Source organism: Erpetoichthys calabaricus, chromosome 13 (assembly GCF_900747795.2).
Source record: "Erpetoichthys calabaricus chromosome 13, fErpCal1.3, whole genome shotgun sequence".
NCBI classification, from domain to species: domain Eukaryota; kingdom Metazoa; phylum Chordata; class Cladistia; order Polypteriformes; family Polypteridae; genus Erpetoichthys; species Erpetoichthys calabaricus.
The window spans coordinates 69628794-69646704 of record NC_041406.2 but is presented as its reverse complement, the minus strand read 5'-3'; the positions used below and the strand labels follow the sequence as shown (position 1 = coordinate 69646704).

Below are 17911 nucleotides of genomic sequence, written 5' to 3'. Positions count from 1 at the left end.
GATACAGCACCAAGATGCCATAGAATTTAATGAAAGATTTATTAACATTGAGAATTGGCTTATAATTAGAAAATTGGTTGGAGTGGAAAAGATGTCTCTCCTGCTACTGAATTTGAGATCCCTGAGTTAGAGGGTAATCTATTGGCTGCAAGTTAATGGAAATAAAAAAGAAACAACTGAGTATTCTGAATCTTTAAAAAAGCAGGTCAATTAAAAGTTAAGCAAAAGAACTATGTTTAATTATATATTGTAGAACTAATGGGTTATTAATCAAGAAGACGACTGGAATGAAAACCTGCAGACACAGCCTCCCCTTATGTAACTTCAAATCAAATGCCTCCAACAAAGTGTGATTATAATGCTAAATATATGTGTAACATTCGTAAAATTGGTGCTATCTAGGAAGTGCTGGACACACATTAGGAAACTGACCATTCTTCGGAAATATTTGTAATTGTCAGTTAAACCAGCTACCATTATATCGTGGGGGGCACCACCATAAATATGGGAAGATTCTGTAAACTCCACAAAGCAGCTGCCAAGGACAACACCGTACCTATATTCAACTTTACACACAGATAAAGGAAACAGCCTATTTGTCAAATCCATACGCTGTTCACAACGAGAGTTGGGTTATGACGTCACTTCCGTGTATGATCGCGTTAGTTTTGTTGGTGTGTAACAGTCCCCTGCGGTAATTGATCACGAGGTTGTTGGAGAACAGATTCAGGAAGGGAAGAGCTCGTGTAGCGTTTAAGGGGAGAGGCTTTTAAGCTACCGGAAACCCCTCCGAAAAAATTAAGGATTACTGATTTTGCTGTTGCATTGCTTCTAGATACACGATATAAATGTGAGAAACCATCAGTAAAAATGTTTGCCGAAGAAACTTTACATCTAAGAACTTCATTTTTTGTCCTGTTATTTGTCGGCTGCTGTTTATTTTCTGAAGCATCTGGTACCTCACGTAAGTGATTGTTAATTTTGTTTAGAGCTGTCTTTGCTGATTTCTGTGACGCATGCAATTTGTTTATTATGTTTTACTTTGCAGTTTTTTAAGAGAACAGTCCGTTTCAGATTCTAATATTCCATTATTGTCATTTCAGTAGTTTTATTTTGCTGTTTGTTAGGAAACGTCAGATGAAGTTCACAAAGTCATTCTTCTTATCGTTTTCGTCCCACTTTTCCTGGTGAGGATTATGTTGGGTTATGACTTTGACTAATTTGTGGTTGTGAAGTTTGTTATCAAAATATCAAATCTTATACGTAATATAAGACGGTGAGTTTCCCGTGTCTCATCGTTTCTGATCAAAACTGAAGACGTGATGGATACGATTTACGAATATGAATTGGACGAAATAATACAAATACCAGCTCTCAAGAGAGTTCACAATATAAATGCCATTTCTTTGGTATGTGTCTTGTATAATATTTAATTCGTAGTTTTCAAGAGAGCTAAACTCGGATAATTTTATTTTTATAATTTTTACGCTGATCCCATTTTAATTTTAAAATCTGCAAGTTTCGTGACTGACTGAAATGAAATAAATTTAATATTACTGTCGCTAAGCCACATTTAGTTTTACTCGTGTTCCCTCTCCTTAGGGAAACCCCATTATTGTTGTAATCCTCAAGCTGTGGAATTTTGAAACTGTACAATAAAAAATACCCCTTGTCATTTTCTTTAAAGTGACATTTTTACATTTGGTTACAATATATAATTCAGTGTAATCACCGTTATTGCATTACATGCTGGACAAATACCTTGGAAGAAAACAAGTCGCTAAAAAATGCATACAATCAAAACGTTTTCTGAATATATATTGGGTTATTTAGGAACTGTTAAAATCCCTTTTTTATACACCATTTTGGTTCTCTGCCTACAGCCCTTTTTAATGCATTTATTATATTTTTTTGTTTTCATAGTAAGAAAAATAATTGGGAATGTAATGTTTGTGTGTCATTTAATTTCTTTCCAACACTGTTAATTTGTCAATTTTAGCACAGATTCTTCAGGTTTTATTCACTTGAGATAAGGGTGTTATATGTCTTGTAATCTTGTGGCCATTTCTCATTTTTATCTGTCTGTTAATTTTCTGAATCAATTATTATCCATTCAACGATTGTGGCAGTATTGGGTGTAAGGCTGACCCATCATCCCTGGATGGTGTCTGACTTGGATAAACAAATGCACATAACCCCGTTTTTTCATCTGGGCCAATTTTGAGTTGTTGGACAAGATGACACAGTGGTATAGAAGCTAAGCTGTTGAACTTTATTTAAGAAGTTTGCCACTTAAGTCTCATTACTGGTCACTTAATCTTAATGTGCATAGATTATCTATCTATCTATCTATCTATCTATCTATCTATCTATCTATCTATCTATCTATCTATCTATCTGTAGAACCATTTTTGTGAAAAATAATCTGTACACTTGTCAAGTTTTTAGGAATACTGTAGATAGGCATCTTCCAAGATAAACAGTCTTCAGTAGCCAGGTTTCCATCCAAGGAGGTTTTGCGAAAAAATATTTAGCGCTTCAATTTTTTTTACCGATATAGCTGATGGAAATGCTAATTATCGATAAAATGTTGTACATGTAGACATAATATTTTTCCGTTTAACTTTAGCGCATAAATTCCATGTCGATACTTCAGATGTCGCAAAAACTACATTGGAAACAGTTTTTGTCGGAAAAAAGGGCTTTAACGCAAATAAATGTGTCACATTTTCATCACGTGCAATCAAAACGAGAATGGCGGAGCGGCTCGCGTGGTCTGATGAAGAGAGTTTTTTTTTTTTTGATTAAACGTCGTTATTTTGTATTAATTCAAATTTCAGTTTTAATTAAAAACCTTAAGGGAAGCAGGTTAATTCAGTTGTTATCGCACTGTGAAGGGATGTTGAAAGGTAGGCTCACCTGTACAGATCCGATGCTGCAAACACAGCTGCATCATGGGCACTTCCAGGAGTGCAAACGCAAATGTCTCGTATCATGCACCTGTCATCAACAAGGGCCTGGAGAACAATAGATGGCCACCCTTTGCGATTAATGTAATCGCGGTAGCCTTCCGTCGGGGGAAGAATAGGCACATGCGTGCCATCCAGCGCACCGTAAATCTGTGGCACAAGATGCACCAAGGAATTGCGGTATGCAATTTCATTGGCCTCCGCTACAGTCGGAAGTCTGATATAACGCCGCATTAATTTTTCTTTAATAGCGGTGCACACAGCATATACACATCGATGGACGGTAGTTTTACTAACCCCGAAAGTTTCTCCAACTACTCTATACTCGGCGCAGGTTGCCAGCTTGTAAAGGGCGATGGCAATCCGCTTTTGGGTTGGAACCGGTGGTCGTTGGCAACCTGTGATGGGCGCAACATCAGGACTGATGAATCCACACAACATCTCAAACGTCGGCCGTGTCATTATAAAATGTTGCAGCCAGAGATTTTCTGTTAAGTGTCTCTCCACCACCTCCTCCCAGAAGGTCTTATTCCGTCGTCTCTCCCATACCCGTGGGTTTGTCGCACTGGGGTACTTTCTTCGAGCTCTAGGGCTATCAGACAAGCAACTGCTTCATTCTGCTGTCGTCTTCGGATATTATGTACAATTCCAATTATTTGTGAAACTGAAATAACAGTAAGCTGGCAAATTTCAAAAAACTGTCTGAATAATCTCTCCATTTCTTTGTTTCTTTGTTTAGTGGAGGGGGTGTAACGTGGAAAACAAAAGGTAGATAATTTGCGACATACACAAAATTATGTATGGAAACGGCTCAAGGGCAGATTTTTTTCGCGATACAACAAAAGTTATGCGACAGTTCGTTTTGGGGGTGGATGACATCATCACGCACACCATTTTATCGATAAAAAGCCAGTTTGATGGAAACAGGCTGGAGACAGCAAATTTCGCACATTTGTTTTACGTATATTCTGTTTGTCGATAACAAAACGTCGCAAAAAACTGGATGGAAACTTAGCTAGTGACTGGTTTTGATGTTTCCCACAGTGATCTGCTGATTGAAACATCTTTTTTTATCAATCACAAGCTTGATGTCAACAAAGTGTAACAATGAGTTGGAGTTAACATGCCAGACATACTGACAGTTTATTTATTTATTTATTTTTGGTTTTTTTCCGCCAAACTTCTTAAAACAATTACACAAACCCTTGCTGAAAACATGGAATCCACCTTGTTTTAAATTTCACCTAAGGTGTTTTCTGTGCAAAGTTTTCACATTTTCCCTGTGTCTTCACATGTCCTCCTCTTGCATCAAAAAAAGACATTTTAGGTTAAGTGATGATTCAGAATATGCTAATTTCTATGTGCACTGAGAAAAATAAGCTTTCAGGTTTTCTTAACAATCACTTACAATACATACAGTATGTGGATTGCATAGCAATTGCCAATTTTTCTTTTAACAGTTGAAATTGTGTTGCTGTGATGTGGTTTTGTGCATCTTTGCAGTCACAAGATACAAAGTACAGTTAAAATGCTGTTGTGTGAAAAAAGCATGCGCCATTTATATGCTATTTTTATATATGATATATAATACCCACCAAGCAATACAAAGAGTACACACCATAATTGGGGCTCATCAGATGTACAGTGATCCCTCGCTATATCGCGCTTCCTCCTTCGCGGCTTCACTCCATCGCGGATTTTAAATGTAAGCATATGTGAATGTATATCGCGGATTTTTCACTGCTTCGCGGATGTCTGCGGTCTACAGTAAGTGCGCTTCCTCATGATTTGCCCATTTGAATTCAAATAAGGGACGCATTTGACTTCAAACAAGGGACGCTATTGGCGGATGGCTAAGAAGCTACCCAATCAGAGGACGCGGTTAAGCTCCTGGGTGCTGACTGGCTCCGCGACAGGGAGCGCAGAATTCGATTTCACTTAAAGCCGGCATCTCATCTCATCTCATTCATTCAGCATCATCGTTTTGCTTTGTGCGTACTGTAGTCAAGCTCTTCGTTATGTCTACAAAGCGATCTTCTCCTGCTACTGGGGCCGTGCCGAAGCGCCAACGGAAGATGCTAACAATTGCTGAAAAGGTGAAATTGTTGGACATGTTGAAGGAAGGGAAAAGCTACGCCGCTGTAGGACGCCACTACGGTATCAACGAGTCCACGGTTCGTTATATTAAGAAGGAGGAAAAGAACATACGATCTACGGCTGCAGTGTCATTTAACCAGGAGGCGAAACGAAGTGTAAGTGGACGTAGTAAGGCAGTAATCCGGATGGAATCTGCGTTAGGGATTTGGATCGAAGACTGCCGGAAAAAAAACATCCCCGTGGACACCAATATCATCCGACAAAAGGCCAAGCAACTTTATGATAGGTTTGCGGATGCTGGAGATGCTCCAGACGATGACGATGACGACCCTCGACCTGGAACTTCTGCTGAATCCCCCAGCGAGAGCCGTGAATTTACTGCCAGCAAGGGCTGGTTTGAAAAATTTAAGAAAAGGTTCAACTTGGCCAGTGTTAACCTGCAAGGAGAGGCTGCCTCTGCAGACAAAGCCGCAGCCGAGAAATTTGTCGCCGACACGTTCAAGACGATTATTGAGGAAGGCGGATATCAGCCTGAAACCGTGTTTAATATGGATGAGACGGCCCTATTTTGGAAGCGGATGCCGTCTCGTACTTTTATCACGAAGGAAGAGGCAAAAGCCCCGGGGTTTAAGGCGCACAAAGATCGCATCACGCTGGTCATGTGCGCCAATGCTGCGGGCTTTATGATAAAGCCTGGGCTCATTTATAAGTCCAAAAACCCCCGAGCCCTGAAAAATAAGAATAAAAACCTGCTGCCTGTGTACTGGATGCACAACCCGAAGGCGTGGATTACGAAACGCCTAACGTCGGATTGGTTTCACCAATGTTTCATCCCAGAAGTAAAGATCTATCTAGCAGATAAAGGGCTGGATTTCAAAGTCCTTTTACTTCTGGACAATGCTGGAGGTCATCCCTTGGATCTATCCTACCGAGGTGTAAAAATTGAGTTCTTGCCACCAAATACAACATCACTGATTCATCCAATGGATCAAGGAGTTATCCGGGCTTTTAAGGCATTGTACACAAGGAACAGCCTGCAACACATGGTCGAGGCAATGGACACGGACGATGACTTTTCCCTGAAGGAGTACTGGCGTAAGTACATGATCACATCGTGTATGGTGAACGTGCAGAAGGCCCTTAATGATATGAAGAAAGACACGGTTAATGCCTGCTGGAAGAAATTGTGGCCAGAGATTGTGTGCGAAAAGAAGGGCTTTTCTGCAGAAGAAATTCATGACTCAGCGGTTGACAAGGCAGTCACGCTGGCAAAACTGCTAGGAGGAGAGGGATTCAACGACATGACCAATGATGACATCAATGAGCTGCTCGATGCCCACTCCGAGCTGCTCAGCGATGAAGATTTGGCCGAGATGACCAAGTCAGCGAGCGAGGAGGAAGATCAAGACGACCCGGCAGAGGAAGACGCAGGCCTAACTCTCGAGCGTCTCGCGACCATTCTACGAATGGCAAAAGATCTGCAGACATCCGTTGAAGAATGGGACCCGCAAATGATTCGTTCTCTGCAATTTAAAAATGCTCTTGACGGCGCCACAGAAGTGTATAGGAACCTCTTTACACAAATGAAAAGGCAGCACCAGCAACTGCCCATCACGATGTTCCTTACACGTAAAACACTGCCTAGTACGCCTTCAGTGGAAGAAGACGACGGCGCTGCTACACAGTCGCGTGAAGAGGCTCCTTTACAACAGCTGTGACAGTCCAGTAAATAGCATCGTTATCTGACAAGTTGGTGAGTACCCAAAACAATTTTCTACATACTTAGTACAGTACATGTATGTACGTTTATTGTAACTGTGCACACATTTTATACAATTTTTTGCATTGCATTTTTTTTTTTTTTGCATTGTAGGTATTTATTGCCGGTGGCCTGGCTGCAACAAATGTGATATCGGAGACGCTCTACGGTTTCTTTAAAATAGCATTTTGGTTTTATGTACAGCATTTACATATTAGATTTTTCACGTATTTTTATATCACCTACTCAATTACAATATGTTTAAAACTGTTACGTATTAAATAAAACTCCTCAATGATATACGATACGTATGTTTGTGAGTACTGTAGTATATAAACTGTGTTTACATACATAATTTCAACGAATCTTACCTAATAACTAAGAGAATATAAAGGGTTTATGCTGTATAACTGTACGGGGAATATTTATAAACCATGTGGGAGAGTTTATAAGGACTTAAAATATATAAAAATAACCATATAAACATATGGTTTCTACTTCGCGGATTTTCTCACTTCGCGGGTTGCTCTGGAACGTAACCCCCGCGATGGAGGAGGGATTACTGTACCTTGGATGTTAGCGCCTGAGGCAGAGGCTCAGACTTTGCACCACGGTGGCTGGTTCGCTTACTTGACAGGATGTAGATCGGAGTATTGTGTGTGTATATTGCATAATATTACAGTCATATGAAAAATTTTGGGAACCCCTCTTAATTTTTTGGATTTTTGTTTATAATTGGCTGAGCTTTGAAAGTAGCAACTTCCTTTTAATATATGACATGCTTTATGGAAACAGTAGTATTTCAGCAGTGACATTAAGTTTATTGGATTAACAGAAAATATGCATCATAACAAAATTAGACAGGTGCATACATTTTGGCACCCCAACAGAGATTACATCAATACTTAGTTGAGCCTCCTTTTGCAAATATAACAGCCACTAGACGCATCCTATAGCCTTTGAGTGTCTGGATTCTGGATGGAGGTATTTTTGACCATTCTTCCATACAAACTCTCTCCAGTTCAGTTAAATTTGATGGCTGCCAAGCATGGACAGCCTGCTTCAAATCATCCCATAGATTTTCGATGATATTCAAGTCAGAGGACTGTGACGGCCATTCCAGAACATTGTACTTCTCCCTCTGCATGAATGCCTTTGTAGATTTTGAACTATGTTTTGGGTCAATATGTTGGAATATCCAACCCCTGTGTAACTTCAACTTTGTGACTGATGCTTGAACATTATCCTGAAGAATTTGTTGATATTGAGTTGAAATCATCAGACCCTCGTCTTTAACAAAGGCCCCAGACCCTGAACTAGCCACATAGCCCCACAGCATGATGGAACCTCCACCAAATTTGACAGTAGGTAGCAGGTGTTTTTCTTGGAATGCGGTGTTCTTCTTCTGCCATGCAAAGCGCTTTTTGTTATGATAAAATAACTCAATTTTTGTCTCATCAGTGCAAAGCACTTTGTTCCAAAATAAATCTTGTCTAAATGAGCATTTGCATACAACAAGCGACTGTTTGTGGCGTGAGTACAGAAAGGGCTTCTTTCTCCTCACCCTGCCCTACAGATGTTCTTTGTGCAAATTGCACTGAATTGTAGAACGATGTACAGATACACCATCTGCAGCAAGTTGTTCTTGCAGGTCTTTGGAGGTGATCTGTGGGTTGTCTGTAACCATTCTCACAATCCTGCACATATGCTGCTCCTGTATTTTTCTTGACCTGCCAGACCTAGGTTTAACAACTGTGTTTGTGGCCTTCCATTTACTGATTACTTTTCTTACAGTTGAAACAGTTTTAACCTCTGAGATAGCTTTTTGTACTCTTCCCCTAAACCATGATACTGAACAATCTTTGTTTTCAGGTCTTTTGAGAGTTGCTTTGAGGACCCCATGCTGTCACTCTTCAGAGGAGAGTCAAAGGGAAGCACAACTTGCAATTGACCACCTTAAATACCTTTTCTCATGATTGGACATACCTGTCTATGAAGTTCAAGGCTTAACGAGCTAATCCAACCAATTTGGTGTTGCAAGTAATCAGTATTGAGCAGTGACATGCATTCAAATCAGCAAAATTACCCACATTTTTGCACAACCAGCTTTTCACATTTGATTTAATTTCATACAACTAAATACTGCTTCACGAAGACTCTTTGTTTGGAAAACACCCCAGTACTCAGATGTTCCTAGGAAATGAAAGACATACCACTGTTATCCTTTTTGTTGAAAGTAAATTATTGTGCAGGCTGAGTGGGGTTCCCAAACTTTTTCATACATATATTGTGACGGGGGTGCTATCGCTCCCTTGAACCCTCTGATCAGACACCAGATAAAAGTCAAATAATTATTTTTATTCAGACAAATACGTGCACAAAGCACCCTCCTCCACAGTACTGATATAAATAAACAATACTCGATGCACTAATCACAATAATCAATCCTCCACTCCCAGACGTGTTGCCACTCTTCCACCCAGCTCAGCTCGTCTGTCTGGGATTTCCCACAGTCCTTTATAGTCCATGACCCGGAAGTGCTTCTGAACCCTCAGTCCATGTGACTTCTTAGCACTTGCGGGTCAGATCAAAAACTCTTCTTTTTTTCATCCTGGAAGCACGTCATTCCTTCTGTCCATGTGACTGGAACGTACTTCCGGGGTGTAGGGAACATAAGAGTCTGTGGGCCTCCCTGCAGCATCCTCTGTTGGCCCCCAAGGTCTCCAGCAGGACTGTAAAGGAAAACTCCACTGCCCATGACTCCCTGCTGGTATTCGGGGCACCTCTATGCTGCAGGGAGAGCTCCAACTGGCGGCCTGGGGGTATTGGCTGGGATAAAAAGCCAGCCATGTCCCATAAAATATATATATATATATATATATATATATATATATATATATATATAAAATAAATAAATAATTTACCGTAGAAACCGAGACTTGCATTTATTGACCTCTGTTAAGCTGTGCTTGAAACTTGTCTTCTGATTGGGTTGTGACTTTGGGTCTGCCAGATCTCTTCTATTAAGAGTTTCTTCCAGTTTACAATTGCTTGTCTTGTGAGCCCAGCACTGGCAGGGATGATTCGGAATCTGTGTCTTTGAGCAGGTTTGAGAATGTGATGTTACCACTGTAGAATTAAATATTTATATTTTCCATTATGCATGGGATTAATCCAATGTTATTATGTATTTGTGGTAACAAGGATGAATATTGTTGCCAAATCAAGACTAGATCCGCATAGAATTTAATTCCAGTGGCAGACTACTTTTCAAAAGTGACACGTCTGTTGTAATGAATACTTAAGTTGCATCTAAATAGTAATCAGATGTTTAATGGTATAGAATCATTACATAAATGGTGTTTGTATATAAAATGTTTCGCGCCTTAAGCATATTTATCTATGCATAAATTAACATGTGTATGTCTTGCAAAATACTTTCTTTGTAAGTACAGTTTTACAGAAGCAGACCAAAAAGTGTGCAGTATAGTCAGCCATGCAGTGCCGATTTATTTAAAAAAAAAAAAAAAAAAAAAAAATTTACCCTTTTTGAAAGTTTTCACATTTTGAACCACCATGGATTTTTTTTCTTTGATCAACAGAGTCATTAATATTAAAAGTGAAAATGGATCTCTGCAACATGGTCTAAACTATTCACAAATATGAAACACAAAATAATTGATTTGCATAAGTAGTCACTCCTGACAAGTCAGTATTTAACAAGGTGCAGTTTTGGCAGCCATAAAAGGCATGTGTCTGCATGTACAGGTCTCTGTCAGCTTTGCACATGTGGACACTGCATTTTTTATTTTTTTATTCTGGGCACACAGTAGCTTCTTTTGATGTCTGAGAATATGGCCAAATGACAGGTCCCCTTTTTAAGGAAATGCTGGTGCTTAGTATTACTTGTGAGTATCTTCTAGGCTTATAAGGTCATTATTGTCAAATGTACAGAGTACAGTACAATTCTTACTTGCATTTGATAAATATTATGCAACACATACTTAAAATTTTGGTAGGAGATACCCTGCAAAAATTAAATGTAAATTTAATGTTTTTTCCCTTGCTTTCCCAGATAGCATTATTACACAGTAAAGTTAGTTTTCAGAAGGTTTACTGGCTGGAGGCAAGTAGTAACGTGTTAATTTCCACCTTCACTAATCTTGAAGTACACACTAAGATGTTCCTTTAACATTGCTATTCCTGCATTATAGTTTTTCTGTTACAATCTTTAATTTTTGGCAATTCTTTCATTTTGATTCCCTTCAGCAACACATTCCATTCAAAATTTTAAATACCCCCAAGAGAATGTAACGCACAGATTAATGTAACAACTTAAATGTTATATGCCTGTGAATCTATCCAGCACCTAAAGATGAAACTGGTTTAATTTTTTTTTGTTAATTTATCTGACCCTATTGTTTGAATCATTTCAACCTGAAGCAATTAAAAATAGGCCTACCTAGTAGAACAAAGCATTTCTGTGCAGTGTGCCACAAGAGTCTAGTCCCACACCTTGTACATCTTATAATTAGAAATTCAGCTACAATTGTTGTATAAATTGACATAAACATGTAGTTTTCGTAAACGGTATATTACAGAAATTCTAAATGAATAAGCTTCAGGTAGTTTTTGTCAGTTTCTCTGAGAAGGAAAGCACAAGTCTAGAAAGATAAAGAACGAACTGAGAGTGAGAAGTGAGGATAAAGAGAGAGGGTATTAAAAAGGAACACAACCTATCAAGATTAAGGAAGAAACGAGAAACTTGGTCTCTTTCGCCACTTGAAGCAAACTCCCCTCTATATAACAAAACAAATTTAACAGACAATAAGTAGCCATTCAGTTAGTTAGTAACTATCTTGTCCCATTGTTTCATGTATATACTGTTTTTAATTCCATAGCTGTTAGTCTCTTCACTTCATTAACATGACTAAGTAGCATATCCAGATTCAGACAATAGTTTACTTGAACTGATGATTCCCAGCTTCTTCATAAATGTATTTCAAATTAATTTCTACTGGTGTCCTTACCAAGTTATTATATATTTAATAACCAAGAAAATTCTGCAACCGTAATTCATCATAGGCTTTAAGTCCTGCGTGGTTATGTCACACATTTCTTGTAGAGATAAAGAAACAATATTCACTCAAGGCCAGTTACACGTTGCGTTGTCACAATGTAATTCCAAACATGGAATCAAAATTCAATGTGATACTGATGAAAAGGTAAAAGTGAAAAGAAATCGAATATATGGACATAGGCAATATGACAGAAGTGTGCCCCGTGAAATGCAGATCATGCGGCACGGCAGCTGATCGAGCGAAGAGGAGTTTTTTTTTTTTTTATATATATATATATATATATATATATATATATATATATATATATATATATATAAAGTTTCCCATTGTATCAGTGTTTAAGAGGGGGTTTTGGAACTGCAATTGCATCTCCTTGGGGTGCATTTACCCCGTCCCCCCCCCTTCACAATGCGAGTGGCAGTGGCAAAGATGTGAAGTGGTAGGCACGTAGCGTGGGGGTGGGGGGATTGGGCGAGCGAAGACCTGTAGTAACCATAATGTTTTCCCCAGTAATTTCAACACAATTAGGTATTAAATGTATACATTTATAGAATAAAATCATCTTTTTGAGTACTTATAGTACACCGAATTTTTATTAGCCCTGCCCAATTTAAATCTGACCAATTTTTGTATTTAATCTCAATAGTCCGCATGCTGCTTCTTATGGCAATATCCTGCCATATTCAAAATAAATTTGACAATCTCCATTGAAGAAAAACCATGTCAGTTAGTCTGAAAAGGATTATGAATGCATTTCTAAAGGTCAGGTGTTACACTGAAACAGCCACGAAGATATTATCTATACTAATAAAAGGCAAAGCCCTCACTGACTGACTGACTCACTCATCACTAATTGTCCAACTTCCCGTGTAGGTAGAAGGCTGAAATTTGGCAGGCTCATTCCTTACTATCTATCTATCTATCTTACAGCTTACTTAGAAAAGTTAGGCAGGTTTCATTTCGAAATTCTACACGTAATGGTCATAACTGGAACCTGTTTTTTGTCCATATACTCTAATGGAGGAGGCGGAGTCACGTATCGCGTCATCACGTATTACGCCTCCTACGTAATCATGTGAAGTGAAAACAAGGAAGAGATTTACAGCACGAGTCAAACGCGGGAACGAAGGTAAATGACGTTAATTGTTGAGTGTCTTTTAAAACTGTGTAATTGTTGAGTGTCTTTTAATACTGTGTAAGCATACATATTAACAGATGTGCAATTAAACGTGTGCATTTACGGGGTGATTTCTCAGGCTTAAAGCTCGAAGTGATCACTCGAGTGAAGGCAGCTTCACAAAAAGACAGATCCTTAACAAACTGTTATTGGTATATTTTACCTCAATTTTAAAAGGTTTTCTTTTCTTCTTAATAAAAATTTAAAAGCAGAACTTCGCCGGTGCGAACCGCGGGGATTTGAGCGACTGACGCATACAGACATATTCATGAGTACAGGTACTTCAGAAAGAAAGCACCGTGTAAACCTAAAGTTTAAATTAAGTTCATAGACCTACAAAAGGTTGCCATTGATTTCAGGCAAGATTGCTTTTCTCCTGTACAACTATACGTTGCATTCTCAACAGTGTGCTTGCACGGCTTGGTCATATTACAACCGGAGTGCTGAACTGACAAACTGGTATACATACAGAACAATCGTAAAAACAGGATTAAATAAAAAGGCTGCTTCCGTTGGCGCAGCAACGAAAAAGGAAGACCTTATATGACTTTCGTTTATAAAACAGCGAAGAGTCTGTGTGAAGTCAGCTACACAAAAAAACAGATCCTTAACAAATTGTTAGTGGTATATTTTACCTCAATTTAAAAAGGTTTTCTTTTCTTCTTAATAAAAATTTAAAAGCAGTACTTCGCTGGTGCCAAGCGTGGGGATTTCAGCGACTGACACATACAGATATATTCATGAGTGCAGGTACTATGGAAACAGAGCACCGTGTAAACCTAAAGTTTAAATTAAGTTCATAGACCTACAAAAGATTGCCATTGATTTCAGGCAAAGTTGCTTTTCTCCTATACAACTATACGTTGCATTCTTAACAGTAAGCTTGCACAGCTTGGTCATATTCCAACCGGAGTGCTGAACTGACAATAGATATATATATATATATATATGTGTGTGTGTGCTAGCAAAATACCCGCGCTTCGCAACAGAGAAGTAGTGTGTTAAAGAGGTTATGTAAACATATATACATATACATATCTACATATACACATATCTACATATATCAACATATATATACACATACATATACACACATACATACATACATACATACACACATATATATATATATATATATCTATACTAATTAATAAAAGGCAAAGCCCTGACTGACTGACTGACTGACTCATCAGTAATTCTGCAACTTCCCGTGTAGGTGGAAGGCTGAAATTTGGCAGGCTAATTCCTTACAGCTTACTTGCAAAAGTTAGGCAGGTTTCATTTCGAAATTCAACGCGTAATGGTCATAACTGGAACCTCTTTTTTCACAATATACTGTAATGGACGGCAGCTCGATGGCCGTGGGAGGAGGAGTTGAGTGTCACATCATCACGCCTCCCACGTAATCACGTGAAAAGACAGTGAACACAGTAGGGAGAAATGAAGGAGGAGCCGCAAACAGCGAAGAACAAAAAATTCATTAAACAATTGAGAAGGGAGCGAAACAATAAGAAGCGAGCGAGTAAAGCATACAAGCATCTTCATAAAGGAAACAACGCACTGTGTAAAACGTAAGTTTAAATTAAGTTTATAGAATCGCTCCCGCTGCGGATTGCAATAACATATTCGCGAGATAAAAGTTTAATGAGAAGACACGAGGTATAAACGAACCACACGCCGTAGCGCAACGTTAGGGGCTTCACCTCTGGCGCTGACATTCGAGATTCGATTCCCGAGAGCGGATGCAGTGAGTGTGTACGCCTGATGAGTCCAGAATTAGGGAGAAACACGTGTCGCATACTCTTTGCATTATTTGAAAGTAAACTATTAAAACCATTCTATGATCTGCTTCTCGCAACTGAAAGACGGCACATGGCGGATGTTAGCCGACTTGCTGACCGCAACGTTAGGGGCTTCAACTCTGGCGCCGCAAACAGCGAAGAACAAAAAATTCATTAAACAATTGAGAAGGGAGCGAAACAATAAGAAGCGAGCGAGTGAACCATACAAGCATCTTCATAAGGGAAAAAAGCACGGTGTAAAACGTAAGTTTAAATTAAGTTTATAGAAATGCTCCTGCTGCGGATTGCAATAACATATTCGCAAGATAAAAGTTTAATGAGAAGACATGAGGTATAAACGAACCACACGCCGTAGTGCAACGTTAGGGGCTTCACCTCTGGCGCTGACGATAGAGATTCGATTCTCGAGAGGGGATGCAGTGAGTGTGTACGCCTGATGAGCCCAGAATTAGGGAGAAACACATGTCGCATACTCTTTGCATTATTTGAAAGTAAACTATTAAAACCATTCTATGATCTGCTTCTGGGAACAGAAGGAGGGCACGTGGTGGACGTAAGGCGACTTGCTGACAAACCACAAGCGTGACCTGGCAGGTAACCACCCATACAATCAGATTGTGATTCAGAAAACGAATGCCATGAATGTAATTACCACGATCTACATACTGTCAAATAAACGAAACACACGGCGTAGCGCGACAGCTGTGAAAAGGGAGCTTCACAAAAAAAACAGATCCTTAACAAATTGTTATTGGTATATTTTCGATCCGTTTAAAAAGGTTTTCTTTTCTTCTTAATAAATAATTAAAAGCAGTACTTCGCCGCAGTGAAGCGCGAGAATTTGGCTATATATATCTGCTTCTCGCAATTAAAAGAGGGCACGTAGCGGATGTTAGACGACTTGATGACCAAGCATAAGCGTTACCTGCCAGGTAACCACCCATACAATCAGATTGTGATTCAGACTAGGAATGCAATGAATGTAATTACCCCGATCTACATACAAGGCGAAAGTCTTGCAAAATTCAAAGATGATGGTTTGGGATAAGTACACCATGGAACATAAAAGAGCTTATGAAGCCTTGAACCGAAAAAAGCAAGATCTCAGAGATCGTAAAAAAAAAAAAAAAAAGGAGGTAATGTCGTTTTACTCGCTGTAGATTTTAGTCAAACATTACCAGTTATTCCACGAGGGAGACCAGCAGATGAACTCAACGCGTGTTTAAAATCCATGCTTCTCCCACGGTCGGTTATATGTCCTCGGGTAGGTACACCAAAAAATGTATACATTTAAGCATGTAATGGGCAAAGAAAAAATGAGGTATACCCGAAGGCACTGCAGTAGTACTCAATGTAACTTTACTTCTTAAATGTTAATGTTTTACTGTTTAATAATTTATACGCTTCTTATATGTTGTTCAAATTCTTTTATCAAAATACCAGTGACAGCGCAATGCACGATAACATGGAGTGAATACACCATACACATCCGCCCACGGCCACCCTGGTGTGCGCAGATAGGAGTTGATTCTACAATAAAATAAAATAAACATAAAAAGAGTAATACAATCATCACCCATAAAGCGGATAGCTGACGTGACGTACTATATGTGTATATATATGACAGCAACACTTATAACAATGACAACACAATTACATTGACAATCATGTTACGTTATTTTTAAAATGTTTCCTTTACTTTTTCATAACCTCTTTAACACACTACTTCTCCGCTGCGAAGCGCGGGTATTTTGCTAGTATATATATAATATATATATACACATACATATACACACATACATGCAGTTTCAATAACATAGAAATCAATATAAACAACATTAACATCATTATCATATGAGAATATGAAGTACAGTAATCCCTCGCTATATTGCGCTTCACCTTTCGCGGCTTCACTCCATCGCGGATTTTATATGTAAGCATATTTAAATATATATCGCGGATTTTTCGCTGCTTCGTGGGTTTCTGAGGACAATGGGTCTTTTAATTTCTGGTACATGCTTCCTCAGTTGGTTTGCCCAGTTGATTTCATACAAGGGACACTATTGGCAGATGGCTGAGAAGCTACCCAGCTTACTTTTCTTTCTCTCTCTCTTGCGCTGACTATCTGTGATCCTGACGTAGGGGGTGTGAGCAGGGGGGCTGTTCGCACACCTAGACGATACGGACGATCGTCTGAAAATGCTGAAAGATTATCTTCACGTTGCTACCTTCTGTGTGCAGCTTTTAACTATGCTGCACGGTGCTTCGCATACTTAAAAGCTCAAAGGGCACGTATTGATTTTTTTTTATCTGTCTCTCTCTCTCTCACTCTCACTCTCTCTCTGCTCCTGACGGAGGGGGTGTGAGCTGCCGCCTTCAACAGCTTTGTGCCGCGGTGCTTCGCATACTTACAAGCCAAACAGCCCTATTGATTTTTTTGCTCCTTTGAAGAGGAAGATATGTTTGCATTCTTTTAATTGTGAGACTGAACTGTCATCTCTGTCTTGTCATTGAGCACAGTTTAAACTTTTGAAAAAGAGACAAATGTTTGTTTGCAGTGTTTGAATAATGTTCCTGTCTCTCTACAACCTCATGTGTTTCTGCGCAAATCTGTGACCTAAGCATGAGAATATAAAAATAACCATATAAACATATGGTTTCTACTTCGCGGATTTTCTTATTTCGCGGGTGGCTCTGGAACGCAACCCCCGCGATGGAGGAGGGATTACTGTAATATATAAGAAGCACATTTCATATAAATATAAATTATTAAACAGTAAAATCTTCTTCTGTAATTTGCTACCATGGCTATTCGTTTGTCTGTCCAGGATTTTAAATCACCTGTAGCTTGCAAACCGTTTCACCTATTGACTTGAAATCTGGTACACATATAGAACGTCATGTCTACTATCCGCTTTATGGGTGATGATTGTATTACTCTTTTTATCCATCTATCCATCCATTTTCCAACCCGCTGTATCCGAACACAGGGTCACGGGGGTCTGCTGGAGCCAATCCCAGCCAAC

General features: G+C 39.1%; 1 protein-coding gene across 1 annotated transcript in view; it reads left to right on the top strand.

Annotated features, from left to right (window-relative positions):
• The first annotated feature begins 713 nt into the window (after nt 1-713).
• The window catches only part of LOC114663762 (pituitary tumor-transforming gene 1 protein-interacting protein), a 103248-nt gene continuing 86050 nt past the window's right edge, over nt 714-17911 (top strand). The window contains exon 1 of the mRNA XM_051935922.1: nt 714-964. Coding sequence (XP_051791882.1) covers nt 871-964 — 94 coding nt within the window. The 5' untranslated portion in view covers nt 714-870. The remainder of the gene's footprint in view (nt 965-17911) is intronic.